The sequence below is a fragment of the Mastigoproctus giganteus genome, chromosome 2, assembly GCF_048544385.1.
Source record: "Mastigoproctus giganteus isolate SK-2022 chromosome 2, ASM4854438v1, whole genome shotgun sequence".
NCBI lineage: Eukaryota > Metazoa > Arthropoda > Arachnida > Uropygi > Thelyphonidae > Mastigoproctus > Mastigoproctus giganteus.
The window spans coordinates 47,046,410-47,062,738 of NC_143576.1; the positions used below are offsets into that span (position 1 = coordinate 47,046,410).

A 16,329-nucleotide genomic window follows, 5' to 3' on the forward strand; every position below is an offset into this window, starting at 1 on the left:
TACTGAAGCCTATAACAGCTACAAGGTGATGTGTAATAGAGCCACAGAAAAGGTTCGACAGGAAAGGCAGTTTATGAGAAATCTCTATCAAGCAAAGCAAAGAGGGGGGGGGGATAAAGAATTCTTCACATATATAAATGCCAAGAAGAGCAGGACAAACCAGATCGGACCTTTACGTAAGGGAAAGGGGATAGTAATAAATACACCAGCTGCTGTTGCAGATGAACTCAACAGTTATTTTGCATCGATATTTACAAATGAAAAGCCTTTTGTGGCAATGGGAAATTGTGGGAGCGAAGTTAAAAAATATGTAATTAATGATATTGAAATTTTGCAAGACTATTTAATGAAAAAACGTTCGAGCCTACAGACAAGTAAGGCTCCTGGAGTTGATGGAATATACCCTATAATCTTAAGAGAGGCAGCAAGCAAGTGCATTGAACCATTGAGGCTAATTATGCGAGCATCACTAGACTCTGGGGAGATTCTCTTGGATTGGAAAAGTGCAAATGTATCTCCCATACATAAGGGGGGCTCTAAAAGTGAAGTTGGAAATTATCGACCTGTCAGTCTGACTTCAGTAGTAGGGAAAATCATGGAGGCAATGATCAAGGGTGGAATTCAGGATCATTTGGATCGAATTGAAATTCTCAAGGATACTCAGCATGGTTTTGTAAAGGGAAAATCATGTTTAACAAATCTGGTTCGCTATTTCGAAAGGGTCACTCACGAGCTGGATTTAGGGAATAATTTCGACATTGTTTATTTAGATTTCAGCAAAGCTTTTGACTCAGTCCCACATGAGCGGTTGCTTTATAAGCTGGAACAGGTTGGAATCACTGGGAAAATCCTTAGATGGATAGAAGGATGGCTTCAGGGCAGGAGGCAGAGGGTTGTGATAAATGGCTATTCCTCAGATTGGGTTGATGTAAGAAGTGGGGTTCCCCACTTCTTACATCTGTTGTTTTTAATTTTCATAAACAACATTGATGAAGGGATAGAGGGCGTGATGTCTAAATTTGCAGATGATGTTAAAAATCGTAGAGTAGTTAATGATCACTGTCAAGCTGAGCTTCTTCAGAAAGACCTAGATAGACTTCAGGAATGGTCAGAAAAATGGCAGCTGTGCTTTAATCCTATAAAGTGTAAGGTATTACACCTGGGAAACAGTAATCCCAAAAAAACGTATTCACTTGGTGGAGTTCAACTAAACCCAGTACTGGAGGAAAGGGACTTGGGTGTTACGATACGGTAAGACATGAAATTCTCTGAGCATTGTAAACAGGTTGCAAGGAAGGCCCATGGTGTCCTATCGATGATCTATCGAACTTTTGCAAGTAGAGATAGGGACGTGATAATCCCATTATATAAGGCTTATGTTAGACCACACTTGGAATACTGTGTTCAAGTATGGAGACCGCACCTAAAGAAAGACATCGAGCTTCTTGAAAGGGTGCAAAGAAGGTCTCACTCGCCTGGTGAGATCGGCAAAAGGGTGTCCTTATGAAGAAAGACTTCGAATATGTGGGTTGCAGAGTTTGGAAACTAGACACCTTAGAGGAGATTTGATTGAGGTGTTTAAGGCTCTGAGAGGCATCAGTAAAATGAATGAGGACAAAATTTTCAAGATTATAAATGATGCTAGAACTAGGGGACATAAATTCAAGTTACGGGGGGGGGGGAATGTTTAGATTGGACTGCAGGAAGTTTTATTTTAGCCAGCGAGTTATAAATTACTGGAATAAGTTGCCTTCATGGGTGGTGGAGGCCGACAGCTTGGGGAAATTCAAAGGTCATGTGGATAGTACTTTCGGGTAAGGGAAGCACATAGGATGATAGGTTTAATTTCCTTTTTTTTTTTTTTTTTATTAATTATTATTATTTAGTTGTTTATTTTATTTTAATATTTTATTTATTTTTTTTGTTTTTATCATTGTTTTGTTCAGATTTTTTTTTTTTTTTTTTGGCTGGTGCAGCATAAGCCATAGGCTTTCTTGCACCATGCGGCCGTTACTAATACTAATCAGAATTTCTTCTGAAAATTGTAAATGGTTTAGGTACTCTCCATTCACATTGACTCCTTTCTGCAACCAGTGTAATCTTCTGAAAGCTTCTTCAAGGGCAACAGTAAACAACTTTGGAGATATTGTCTCCTTGTTCCTTGTTGAACTCCTTTCTCAATTTTAAATTTACTACTGTCTTTGTCTAGTGTAATAAAGGAGGTAGTGTTCTCAATATATTTTCTTCAAAATCATAATATATGGATTATCTGTGCCTTGTCTTTCCAGTGCTCGAAACATTGCCTTATGCTGTATGGAGTCAAATGACTTTTCATAATCCACAAATTCCAGGCATAATGGTGATTTATATTCATTTTCTTTCTCCATTAGCTGTGATATTACATGAAGGTGATCCATAGTTGGAGAATCTTGTCCTAAAGCCAGCTTGCTCTTTCCATTGATTCTCATTAAGTATTCTTTCTAATCTGTTAGTAATGACCCTTCTGAACAATTTGTAGATGTGGGATAACAAGCTAATTGGTCTATAATTTCCAATTTCTGATTTACCTCCTTTCGTATGCAGCAAAACTATGATTGCATTATTCCACTCCTTAGGTGTCACACCTTTTCTAATGCATTTTGTGAAGAGTCTTGCCAGTTTTTGTGTTATGTCTCTTCTTCCCAATTTTAACAACTCTACAGTAACTTCATCTTCCCCCGGGACTTTCTTATTCTTCATTTTCTTCAATGCATGTTCTACCTCATCAGGAAGAATATCAGGTATGTCGTATGTATTACTAATTTGCGATCCATCTTCCCCATTGCTGGCATCATTCCCTTCCTCCTTGTATAATTCTCTATAGTAGTCTGCTATTTGAATTATGCCTTCTCTACTATTTATAAGTACACCATCACTATTCTTCAGTTTCAGTATTATTTTTCTTTCTGTATTATTGCTCATGGCTGCTGATTTAAGTCCTTTGTTTTCCCTTAATGCTTGTTCTACTTTTCTTGTGTTAAATCTTATGTCCTCTCTGAATCTCTTTCCAATAGCTTTGCATAACTCAGTATACTTAATTTTCTCCTTGTCAGTGTTTATCTTGCTCTTCATTTGTTGTCTTTGGTTCATCATGACAAGTGTTTCTTGACTAATTTTTTCTTCTTTGGATTTCTTTTTCCCTATAGGTTTCTTGGGCTTTATCACTTTAAGAAAGTTGTAATATTCCTCGTCGATATCTTGGTCCTGAGCAGTCTGCAGAAGCTCAAACATGTTCTTAAGTTCCAGTATGTACTGCTTTTCCTCTTTTTCTGTTATCTCAAAAACCTTATTGTTTACTCAAGTCAGTTTTTTCCTTTGTTTTCCTACATCTATATCAAGTGTGCATCATACTATTCCATGATCACCAACATTTATCTTATTCAGGATGGTATCGTCATTCACGATATATCTTCTGTTAGTGAGGATGAAGTCGATTTCATTAGTTATTAATCCATTTAGACTTTTCCATGTCCACTTTCTGTTCACCCTTTTCTTGAAAAAAGTGTTCATTACTGACATTCCTTGAAATTCTGGAAATTCCACAAGTCTTTCATTTCTTTCACCAATTCTAAAATTCCCTATAGTTACCCTTTTTGTGCTGTTTTGTCTTTTTCCAACCTTAGCATTGACGTCCCTCATAATGATAAGTGTAGTGGGTTTTCTGCTCATCTAGAAGACTCGATTTCTGTGTATATTTCTTCAACCTCTTCATCATCATGGCTTGATGTTGATGCATAAATCATTAAAACCTTTAGCTTGTACATCTTAGAAATCTTGATTAGTTTTCATGACACCCTTGATGATGCACTTTTGAATTCCAAAATGTTGTTTTTTATATCTTTGTGGACCAGAAAGCCAACTCCACTTTTGCTCCTTTCACTGTTTCCATTGGTGTACAGCAGATATCCACTTGATAAACTTATAATGATTCATTTCTTTTTGTTTCACCAAAACCAATGGTATTCCAATTTCACAAATTTCTAGTTCCTTTTCCAGTTCTAATATCCTGTCTTCACTGATGAGCGATCTTACATTGTAACAGATCAAGTTCAGTTTCCGTGCATGGCAGCCTGGTCGTAGCCAGAGATTCTTAGCACCCTCTGCTTCTGCTCTGATCCTCTCGCTGCCGTAAGAGGGGGAGTGAAAGCCGCTGGAGACTGAGGGCCATTTGTTTCGTTGTTCTGTCATGTGATGGAGGATTTGGTCTTTTCCTCTTCACGCTTGGTCAGCGTGAAGAGGAAAAGACCAAATCCTTACCATCAAAGAGGTGTGCATTAGTGGATTTTAGGGAGGCAGGACAACCGGACTTCTCCTAAATCATCTGAAATAGAAAGATATTGGATCCATCAATGTTTTAGACTGAGTGGCTGATAATACACAGAATACCTGTTCCCCCCTCTAGGCCCCTACTTTAATGTAGTAATATATACTACATATATTACTACATTAAACCACACAACCTTGAGAAATTGAAAACAACGTGTCAAACCTTTTAAAAATAAATGGCATTAAAATTCACGAATATACTAATATATGATAATAAAATTCTTTAAAATTACTTTCAAGTAATTTAAATTAATTATAAAATTCTATGAAAGTAATTTTAAAGAATTTTATTATTGTATATTAGTATATTCATGAATTTTGACACCATTTATTATTAAAAACTTTAAAAACTTGCACATCTTGGGACCTTGAATTTATTTAAGCTGTCAACTTTACAATGACAGATGGAAGTTTGCTCCACCAATCAACCACCCACTGGGTAAAGGAAAACTTCCACGCATCTACCCTACAACTGTCTTTCCTCAGTTTGAATTTATGTCCCCTCAAGTGATTAATCTGGGCAAGAGGAAGGATCCCATGAGCATTGAGCATGCTCAAACCATTATTCAAGGCCATATACACTTCAATAAGATTACCTTATTATTATTATTATTATTATTAGCCACATGTTACAAGGAAGCCTGAGGCTTATGCTGCACCAGCCAAAAAATAAATAAATTCCTGAGTTACCCCACCCCACCCCCCCGTGTGTGTGTGTGTGTGTGTGTGTGAGTGAGAGAGAGAGAGAGAGAATGTAGAAAGGCATCACCAAGAAAGAGAAGAATGATGATACCCAGCTCAGGACCCTGGGTTTGCCAGGGTCCTGAGCTGGATATCATCATTCTTCTCTTTCTTGCAGGTGCTTAGTCTCCAGACATTGCAATTTGCACAACTTAATTCTTTCTTCTTAACAGCAACCCTTTGTTCCATTCCCTAATCTTGTTGCCTTCTCTGTACTTGTTCCAGCAGCTCTACATCCTTCCTAAAACATGGTCTCCAGACCTGTATACAGTACTCAAGATGTGGCCTGACCATTGCCTTATCACATCCTTTTCCCTGCTAGAAAAATTCCTGTATGTCATTGACAAGACACCATGAGCTACTCTTGCAGACCATCTACACTGCTCAGAAAACTTCATATCTGACTACGCAATTATCCCCAGGTCCTTTTCATTCTCTACCACCCTCAGTGTAGTACCACACAGTTGATATGTTACTCTGGGTTACTGCTACCCATCTGCAGTATTTTACATTTGTCAGTGTTAAACTTCAGTTGCCTCCTTCAGTCCATCTGCTCAACTTTTTTAGGTCCTGTTGCAGTAGCGTACTGTCATTAGTGTCATTAACTACCCTGCCAACCTTTGTGTCGTGTGCAAATATAGACATTAAGCCTGCTATTCCATCATCAATATCATTAATAAATACAGAAAACAACAATGGACCCAACACTGAACCCTGGGGGATCCCACTAATAACATTAGTCCATGAAGAGCAGTGACCATTGATTACCCCACACTATATTTTTCCATTCATCCATCCCTTTATCCATAGCACCAATTCGCTTCCAATGCCACACTGTCCACACTGTTCCAGTTTATGAAGAAGTCTTCCATGTGCAACAGAAACAAAAGCCTTCCTAAGATTCAAGTATATGATGTCAAAATTATTCTTTGCATCCAGTTCCTTTGTGACCACATCATAGTATCCAGTCAAATTGGTTAGACAAGACATCCCTTTAAAAACTCATACTGTGTCTGAACTATAACCAAAGTCTCATCTAGATTTTTAAAGTCTCATCTAGATGAGACTTTGGTTATAGTTCAGACATAGTGCATCTTTAACCAGTGCCTCCATTAATTTTCCTGGAACAGAAGTTAAACCGACAGGTCTGTAATTACTTGTCACCCTTTGATTCTCCTTTATGAATTGGGGTCACATTTGCACATCTCCAGTCGATCGGTACATCCTTTGCTGCCTCCTTTAATATAACTGGATAGATCCCATCCCCCGAGATGCATTTCTTATGTTTATCTTCAACAATTTCTTCTCCACTTTGCTCTGAGTTATTACAAAATCATTTAGCCACTGCCAGAGTTTAATACACCTCTGGCATACCCCCCGAATAACTCCTGACGTGTATGTAAATGTAGATGCAAAATACTCATTCAGTTTGTTAGCTATCTGAGCAGGATCATTAATAGTTGAACCATCCATGTTGAGTGGACAAATCTGATTTATCCTTTTCCAACTAGAGTTTACATAAAGAAAGAACTCCTTGCTGTTTTTCTTTGCATCCTATGCCAAAGATTTCTCATAATCTTCTTTAGCCTGCCTTACCTGCTTTGTGACTTGATTACAGACCAGCTTATGTATACCATAGGCTTCTGTGTCACCTGTTAATTTATATATGTCACATGCCTTTTTCTTTTCTGACATCCATTTAGGTCTAAACCTTTAATAATATTTCTTAGTAGGTATGAAAAGCTTAATAGCTTCCTAGATTAATTCTTTGAATGCTTCCCATTTAGAATATGTTGTTGGTACCATCATCAGTTGGTCCCACTGTATAAAGAATTTAAAAACTTTCTCAGACCACTGCAGTCACCTTCATGAAAGCAAAAACTCTTTCCTTTACTCCTAATGGTAGTTACCTCTTTGAGTATATCCCACAATCAATGCCACCTAGTGGTTCAGAATCACCACTGATAGTCAGGTCAGGAGTGTTACTTCTTCTAGTTGCCTCCCAATCTTGCTGCTGTAGAAAACAATCATCCAATAAATCCACAGAAGCCTTGCTAGTGTGTGAGTAACAAACCCACAAGTTCCAGTCAGTATCTGGGAAATTAAAATTCCCCACTGCACTGTCCATGAATGTCAATTGGCTGCACTTCCTTAGATTTTGTATTTTTTAACTAATAGCATAACCGCTCCTCCCTTCCTGTCTTGTTTGTACTTCCTGTATACACTGTACTTCCCAAATTCTAATTGCATTCCTTATATCTGTGTGACACCACATCTCTGTTATTCCAACAATACCTGCCTTGGATGTCTTCACCAGCACTTCAAATTCATCAAATTTATTTACTTTACTCCTAGCATGCAAGTATACATGCACCTGTTACCCTAATACAGCCAATGCATTTACTTGTTTCATGACTCTCAATTCAAGAAAATTGGTTAAGACCTTCATATTACATTATTAAGTAATATGAAGTCGGTTGAAAATGAAATGCAAGTATGTTTGTCCAAAATATGCCCAAATATAAATGAACTATGTAAATCACATCAAGCACATGATTCACATTAATTGTTTTATGTTTTGTTCTGTTCTCTTTTTAAGAATATATTTTTATTGTAATAAGCATTTTTTTTAAGCATTTTTTTCTTAAATTAATGAAATTTCAACATAATTTTGTATTGTTTTTTTTTTAATTTTGAATTATTTTAGTTTCTGGATATAAATTAAAAAATGTACTTATTGTTCTAAAAACATTAAAATAAGTATGAAAAAACAATCAAATATTATTTCTTTAATTTAGATTTCTTCATACAATTTATTGTTCTTAGAGATATAGAAATTGTGCATAAAATGCAGTGAGACCAATTTTTAAATTAAAAAAAATTTTGTTTAAAAATCCTGTACAAGAAGCCAAACTTGTTATCATGCATTTTTCAAAAAAAAGAATTCCCTCATTACCCCATATACACCACCTTAGAAAATATTCTGCTAGTGCCCATGCACCCAGTGCTGGGGTTGCCGGGAATTTTTCATAATGGATTTAGGTTGTCTTCACAGTTTGAGAACCATGGCTTAGATTATATAGAAAATGAAGTTAAATTGCACAACTGCTACACATTGGTGACTGAAAGTTCTTACTCTTTCCTTGTCTTTTTCCTTTGTTGTTGTTTTTTTTTAATATTTCTTTTGTTTTCTAAGCCTAAGTCATGACTAAGGCAAATAAAGCAGTTTTATATAGTGTAGTTAGTATACTATATAAAACTGCTTTATTGTTATGTAATACGTTAATTGTAACTTAATAAGTACAATATTAAGTTACAATTAAGAAAAGTACAATTAATGTTAATATAAAAATTGCCAAATTAAAGATATCACAAAATAATATGCAAGTCCATTACTAATGTACCCTCAACCTTGTAGTTGCCTGTTGTGCATTTTGTTCCTAATCACATTAAAGCAAGAACTGAAGATTCCAAAATTTAGAATTGGTACATATTGTTCTAAATTGAAAATGCATAAATAAATCAAAAAATGACTGTATTTAAACTTTTCCTTTTTATGGTTCGTTTTAGATAAGAGATTGGTTAAAAAAAAAAAAAAAAATAATAAAATAACTTTAATTGACAAAGTTAATAGCATACATCTCCTAATATCTAAAAATTTTTTCCAGTGTGGAATTTACAGTGGGTGATAAACCAGTGAATAAGTTCCGAATGATTGAACGACATTTTTTTAGGGATAAGCTTTTGAAAACATTTGATTTTGAGTTTGGTTTCTGCATACCTAACAGCAAGAACACCTGTGAACATATATATGAATTTCCTAGTCTCAGCTCTGAGCTCTGTAAGTAATTTTGAACTAGATATTTTTATAATAGAAATAGAGAATGTTTGTGTTTAATTATTCTGGTTAATGTATTCTTTACCTTTCAAATGAATTAATATACTTCCTGAATAACATGATACACTTGTGTAAATCTAATTGGAAGAAATCTTGTTTTGAAATGTTGGTGACTGAGAAAATTGAATTCATTGAATTTCATATCTGAAATTCTGATATTTATTTGTTAATATCTTTGTGTAAAGCACTTTAGTTACATGATTGAAGCTACTGAAAAGAACTTCTTTATAATCAGTGGATATAAATATATGCACCATTCTGCCATATCTATTAATACACTGATGAGCCAAAACATTATGACTGGGAGACCACACTCCAGGTTAACAGAAGAGACTGCTCCTACGGGGATGGGATACACTTAAATAGAAAGGGTGCAAGAATATTTGCTGATACTATCAAGGCAGTGTTAGTGGGTCGGAAAACTGTTATCTTGTGGAGATACAAGGACTAATAGATTAACAGTAGCCACTGGCAGAGGTGAAAGTGATTCTTGCGCTGCTTCTATTGGAATGAGCAGCAGCATGGAAAACAAGATTCAGGGTATTTCAGAGACTGCTGGGAGTCATTGCAGTACAAGTAAACACATGGATTGTGTTAGGGTAGCTAAGAATAGGAACAGGTGCTTGTCCTAGCATATACACCAGTGCTAGGAGTTTGGTAAATAAATTTGAAGAATTTGAGGTATTGCTCAAAACATCAAAGGCAGATATTGTTGGGATATCAGAAACATGGTGTCACACAGATTTAAGGAATGCAGAACTGGAATTTGGGAAGTACAATGTGTACAGGAAGGATAGACAGGATAGGAAGGGAGGAGGGGTTATGCTATTAGTTAAGAAACACATAAAATCCAAGGAAGTTAAGCCAGTCGACATCGTTGGACAGTGCAGTGTCGAATCAGTTTGGTGTGACATAAGCATTGGGAGATCAAAATTGAGAGTACGAGTGTGTTATAGGCCTAATGACTCTGATGAGTACAATAAGAAACTGTACAGGGAAATAGAGTGGGCCAGGAAATCAGTCTTATAATGGGGAAATTTTAATTTCCCAGATATTGACTGGAATTTGTGGGTTAGTCACTCACACACTAGCAAGGCTTATGTGGATTTATTGGATGATTGTTTTCTACATCAGCATGTTCAGGAGGAAACTAGAGGGAGTAATACTCTTGATATGATTATCAGTAGTGATTCTTCATGCATTAAGAATCTGCAGATAAAGGAATCACTAGGTGGCAGTGATCACAGTGTGCTGAAGTGGGATTTACTCAGAGTTAACTACCATCAGGGGTAAAGTGAAGGGTTTTTGCTTTCGTAAATGCGACTATGGTGGTCTGAGACAGTATTTAAATTCTATACGGTGGTACCAACTGATGATGTTACCAACAGCAAATTCAAAATGGGAAGCATTCAAAGAATTTATCTTGAAAGCTACTAGGCTTTACATACCAAATAAGAAATATTGTTCAGGGTTTAGGCCTAAATGGGTGTCAGACGAACTAATGAGACATATGGCAGAGAAGAAAAATGCATGAGATACATAAATTAATGGGTTACATGGAAGCCTATGATAGATATAAGCTAGTCTGTAACCAAGCCGCAAAGGAGATTAGGCAGGCAAAGGTAGATTATGAGAAATCTTTGGCAAAGGATGCAAAGAAAAACAGCAAAGAGTTATTTACCTATGTAAATTCTAGAAGGAAAGGGTTGAATCAGATTGGTCCACTGCATATTGATGGTTCAACTGTAGATGATTCTGCTCAGGTGACTTACAAACTAAATGAGTATTTTGCATCTACATTCACAAATGGGGAGTTATTCAGGGAGGGGAATGCCAAAGGGGAATTAAACTCTGGTAGTGAGCTAGATGATTTTGTAATAACTAAGAGGAAAGTGGAGGAGAAATTGTTGAAGATAAACATAAAAAAGGCACCCGGAGCAGATGGGATCTATCCAGTTATATAATTATGAGAGCTTCTTTGGACTCAGAGGAGGTACCCATGGGTGCCGCCGTGGCCAGGTGGGCAGGAGCAGCAGTGCATTGCACCCGCTTCTTGATTAGACCGGGGTTCGAGCCCGTGACCACCAAATACAGAGGATACAGAAAGGTCAGGGAATGACCACCGCATATCCCCAGAGCAATATGGCCTTAGTTGCTAATGCTCCTAAAAACCAAATAACAAACAAACGGGGTACCCATGGACTGGAGAAGTACAAATGTGACCCCAATTCACAAAGGATAATCAAAGGGCAACACAAGTAATTATAGACCTGTTAGTTTAACTTCTGTTCCAGAAAAATTAATGGAGGCATGGGATAAAGAAGCACTGCAGGATCATCTAGACAAGACTTCAGTTATAGCTCGGACACAGCATGGTTTTGTTAAAGGAAAGTCTTGCCTGACCAATTTGATTGGATACTCTGATGTGGTTACAATGGAACTGGATGCAGGGAATAACTTTGATATCATATATTTGGATCTTAGAAAGGCTTTTGATACTGTTCCACATGGAAGATTGCTGAACAAATTGGAACAGCATTGGGGACAAATTGCTGCTATGGATAATGGGGTGGTTGAGGGGGAGAAGACAGAGAGTGGTAATCAATGGACAGTGCTCATCATGTTGGACTAATGTTATTAGTGGAGTCCCTCCGGGTTCAGTGTTGGGTCCATTGTTGTTTTCTGTATTTGTAAATGATATTGATGATGGTATTTCAAGCTTAATGTTCAAGTTTGCAGATGATACGCAGTTTGGCAGGGTTGTTAAGGATACTAATGACAGTATGCTGCTGCAGCAGGATCTAGAAAAGTTGAGCAGATGGGCTGAGTGGTGGAAAATGAAGTTTAACATTGACAAACATAAAGTGCTACATATGGGAAGCAGTAACCCCAGAGCAACGTATCGACTCTTAGGTACTACACTGACAGTGGTAGAGAACGAAAAGGACCTGGGGGTAATTGTGCAGGCAGATATGAAGTTTTGTACAGAAAACTTCATATCTGCAAGTAGCTCACAAAAGAGTAGCGCATGGTGTCTTGTGAATGATATACAGGAATTTTTTCAGCAAGGATAAGGAGGTGATTATCCCATTGTATAGGCAATGGTCAAGCCACACCTTGAGTACTGTATACAGGTCTAGAGGCCCTCATTTTAAGAAGGATGTAGAGCCGTTGGAACGAGTACAGAGAAGGGCAACAAGATTAGTGAATGGAACGAATAGTTGCTCTTACGAAGAAAGGCAAATTACAGTGTCTGGAGACTAGGCACCTGCGAGGTGATCTGATTAAGGTGTATAAAGCCTTGAATGGTTTGAGCATGCTCAATGCTGATGGGATTCTTCCTCTTGCTCAGAATAATCGCCTGAGAGGGCATAAATTCAAATTGAGGAACGACAGCTGTAGGATAGATGTGCGGAAGGTTGCCTTTTAGCCAGCGGATAGTTGGTTGGTGGAACAGACTTCCATCCCTTGTTGTGGAAGTAGGTTTTTTTTTTTTTTTTTTTGGCTGATGCTGCACAAGCTTGCTTTCTTGCATCATATGCCTCTACTAATTCTTATGACCACCTACCTAATATGATGTTGGTCCTCCACGTGAAGCCAAAACAGCTTGTACCTGGCAAGTCATGGACGCTACAAGATTTCTAAATGTCTTGTGGTATCTGGTTCCAACATGTAACCAGCAGATCTTTTAACTCTTGTAAGGTCTGTGGTTGAGATGCCACAGATCGATCAGAGTTGCTGTTCCAACACAAACCACAGATACTCGATGGGATTGATGTCTGGGGAATTTGGAGGCCAGTGCGATACCTGGAAGTCTTCCTCATGCGAACCAGTCTCGAACAATCCGGACATTGTAGCATGGTGCTTTATCCTGCTGAAAGGCGGCACCGCCTGAGGGGAAGATCGTTGCCATGAAAGGGTGTACCTGGTCAGCAATGATGTTTAGGTAGGTGGTAGATGTCAGAGTGCCTGGCAGATGGATGACTGGACCCAGGGTATCCCAACAGAAAATCGCCCTAAGCATGACACCGCTGCCACCGGCTTGTTTTTGCCCCACGGTGCATCCAGGCGGCATCACTTCCCCAGGTAAACGATGCACACATCCCCAGCCACCCACATGGTGCAACAGGAAATGTGATTCATTGAACCCGACGACCTTCTTCCAATCACCCAAGGTCTGGTTTTGATGGTTCTGTGCCCATCAGGTATTTTTTATACTGTGTCCTGTACAGTGAACGTGCTGGGGAGTACTTCACCTGCAGTTGCTTCAATTTGCATAATAACTCACTGGTCATAATGTTTTGGCTCATCGGTGTATGAGAATTGCTACCAACAAGTGCTTTGGGTTCACTATCACTCCCTACATACATTATTTATTATTTATTTTTTTATGTTAATTTTCTATTCAAATTACTTAATGACCAATGTAACTAGACTTTCTTTTTAATTAGTCCCAAATGTGAATAGTTGTTGAAACATATAGCTCTCTTAGTTCAGATGGATGAGGAGACTAATTTTGCTGTGAATTCCAGTTTCTTAATTTTCTGAAAATTATAATCCTGAATATTTGAGATTTAAACTATTTGTTCCTGCCAGAAACAAATAACAGTTTAAAGTGAAAAGTTCAGGTTGACCTTCTGTATTTTTCTAATATTATAAGAAATCTCTATTTATTAGATGGCAAAAGTGTGTGCGTTTTATTTATTATTTATTTATTTTTTTTTTTTTTGATAGCCACAACATGATTTAATTTTCAAAAAATTGTGAAGTTAAGTTCTCTGCTCCAAATAAAGAATGATGTGATAATTGCTGGGAAGCGATATACAGGATTATAATGATGAGAGCCTTGTCAATCAATGCAGCCATGGACAGATTGTTTTTTAATAACTATATTTTTTAATAAAATCTTATTTTATACTTCATTAATATTTCATTAATGATAAGATTTGTTTCAGTATACTTATTCCCAAAGTATATAAGTGACTGGGTAGTGGAAATTCAAACAGGCAAATTTCCATTGGCAATTCTTGGTTTTGCAGAGTAAAGCTTGTGATTATTCACTAAGATATTTAAAAGAATTCATTCTGAATCTCAGTGCATTTCGTTAGCAAAAAGATCTTGTGCTTTGGGAATAAGTATACTGAAACAAATCTTATCACTACTAATGAAATATTAAAGTATAAAGTAATATTTTATTAAAAAACAATCTGTCTATGGCTGCATTGATTGACAAGACAGAATTGCAGACACTTTCAAATTTAACCCTAACTCATGACTTTTTTTTTTTTTTTTTTCAGTGTTACTCTGTACTTGTTAAATAATCTGCAGATCTCCTACTCTTAATGTCATTATTGCCAACGTGTACAATACTACCATTTTGTGCCGTTTAAATTTCATTTAGGTTTCTGTAAGCTATCTGAGTAAACCATCTTATTTCATGTGTATCAAAGTTATGCCTAGTTGTATGAAAGCTTAGAAAATGTGTATATAGTGAAATGAGTATAAAGTTCTCAAGAAATGAATTATTTTTTGACAGTGTGGGGTTTTTTGTTTTTTTTTATATAAACCTGAAACATAAAGAATATCAGAACCTCTTGTAATTTAGTACCATACTTGGGTTGAAAGTTGAGAAGATGAAAGAAGATACTTGTCGACGTTAAACTCAAATTTGTGTAGATTGTAATTTTCAGGAAATACATTGTGAAGGGAAATTTATTTATCCCTTCAACTTCTGTTCTCCAGAACAGAAATTGAAGGGATAGATAAAGGGATAGATAAGGAAGAAGTAAAGTTAGTTCTGTGAGTTTGAACTCGGGCAGTAAAAGGATGTTTGCTGCTTGTGGCATGTGTTCGAACTGGTTTAGAAGAGAGATGGGGAATTATAATGTTATTATAATTATTAATTAATAATTATAGAAACCAATTCAGAAGAATAGTGCCCATGGAAGTATCTTAGAAAAGGCATGCATCAGAAACAGAGTGTGTATGAAACAAAGTGGATTGACTTTGTAAGAGATGGCTTATTAATTAACCTAACTGCCATCTTTTGAATGAAGTCCAGAAGCTTGAGAGATGCTATGGGAGCATCTCTCAAGATGGGGGCGGGGAACAACTTTTCATGCTAGGGCATATATGAGATTTGTAGAATGAGTAGCTGTTTAGAAGAAAAGTAACACCAAGGGCAAAAGAGAAAACTTATTTTTTTAAAGAAGAGGAAGCAGAATTTGTGTTTGCCAAGAGAGATCAGGGTAATCCCTTATAGAGATATGTCTAGAAATCTGAGTGTCATCAAAGATAACCATAGGAGCAGAAGAATCCTGCTTGCAAGATATAAAACATGATTGAGTGTTAGTTAGAAGGATTGAAATTAACTAAGTTATCTTTTCTCCATTTCAGAATTACCTGGAGATCAGCATTTAAGGAATTGGTAGTGGATATGTCAGATATGTTTGTGCAGGGCAGTTTTTCTCAAACTGAAAACAGGAATGCAATTTGCTATCATCAGCAGAACAGTGGATAGGATTTTCAGTCAATGAAGAAGGCCTGATCTCTCTTGGCATCATTAATATAGAAAAGTAAAATGAATTAAACTTTGGGGAACACCAGCATAGTGGGGAAGTTAGAAGACAGAGCCATCTACCAACACCCGCAATGAGCTGAGAGAGAAAACTGAATACCCAGTTGCAAAATAGTTGTCAATCCATAAGATGAAAGTTTATTGGGACCTTTATGTCAAATACAAGCAACTACTTCAGTTTCAGCAAACTTTTGCATTGAATTTATTTGTCCATATTATTATTATTATTAGCTATATGGTGCAAGGAAGCCTGAGGCTTATGCTGCACCAGCCAAAAAAAAAATTCCCGAGCTACCCTAAGAGAGAGAGAGAGAGAGAGAGAGAGAGAGAGAAAAGTAGAAGGGAATCACCAAGAAAGAGAAGAATGATGATATCCAGCTCAGGACCCTGGGTGTGCCAAGCCCATACTCACCAGATGTGAGCCCCTGTGGTTATATATAGGAACAATAGGCCTATATATTACCCATGGATCGACACTGGTGGAATCCATATTGGAGATTGTTGATTACATGGAAGGTTTGAAGATGGTTTAGGAGTTGGGGGTTAATGGATTTCTCCATTTCTTTAGAAAGAGTAGAAGTAAGTGCAATGGGGTGATAATTGATTGGGACAGATTTATCACCCTTTATAGGAACTGGCTGGATATGAACAAAGTTACAAGCAGAAAGGAAAATACCAGCAAAATTAGAGTGTTAAAAAGCAAAACAGAACAGGATTAAGCTCAGTGGCATAGGTTTTCAAAACAAGT

General features: G+C 37.0%; 1 protein-coding gene across 3 annotated transcripts in view; it reads left to right on the forward strand.

Annotated features, from left to right (window-relative positions):
* The window catches only part of unc-119 (unc-119 lipid binding chaperone), a 225,841-nt gene that overhangs the window by 183,575 nt on the left and 25,937 nt on the right, over positions 1-16,329 (forward strand). For all 3 annotated transcript variants that reach the window (XM_090388897.1, XM_090388906.1, XM_090388888.1), the window contains one exon: positions 8,775-8,947. In XM_090388897.1, coding sequence (XP_090245023.1) covers positions 8,775-8,947 — 173 coding nt within the window. The remainder of the gene's footprint in view (positions 1-8,774; positions 8,948-16,329) is intronic.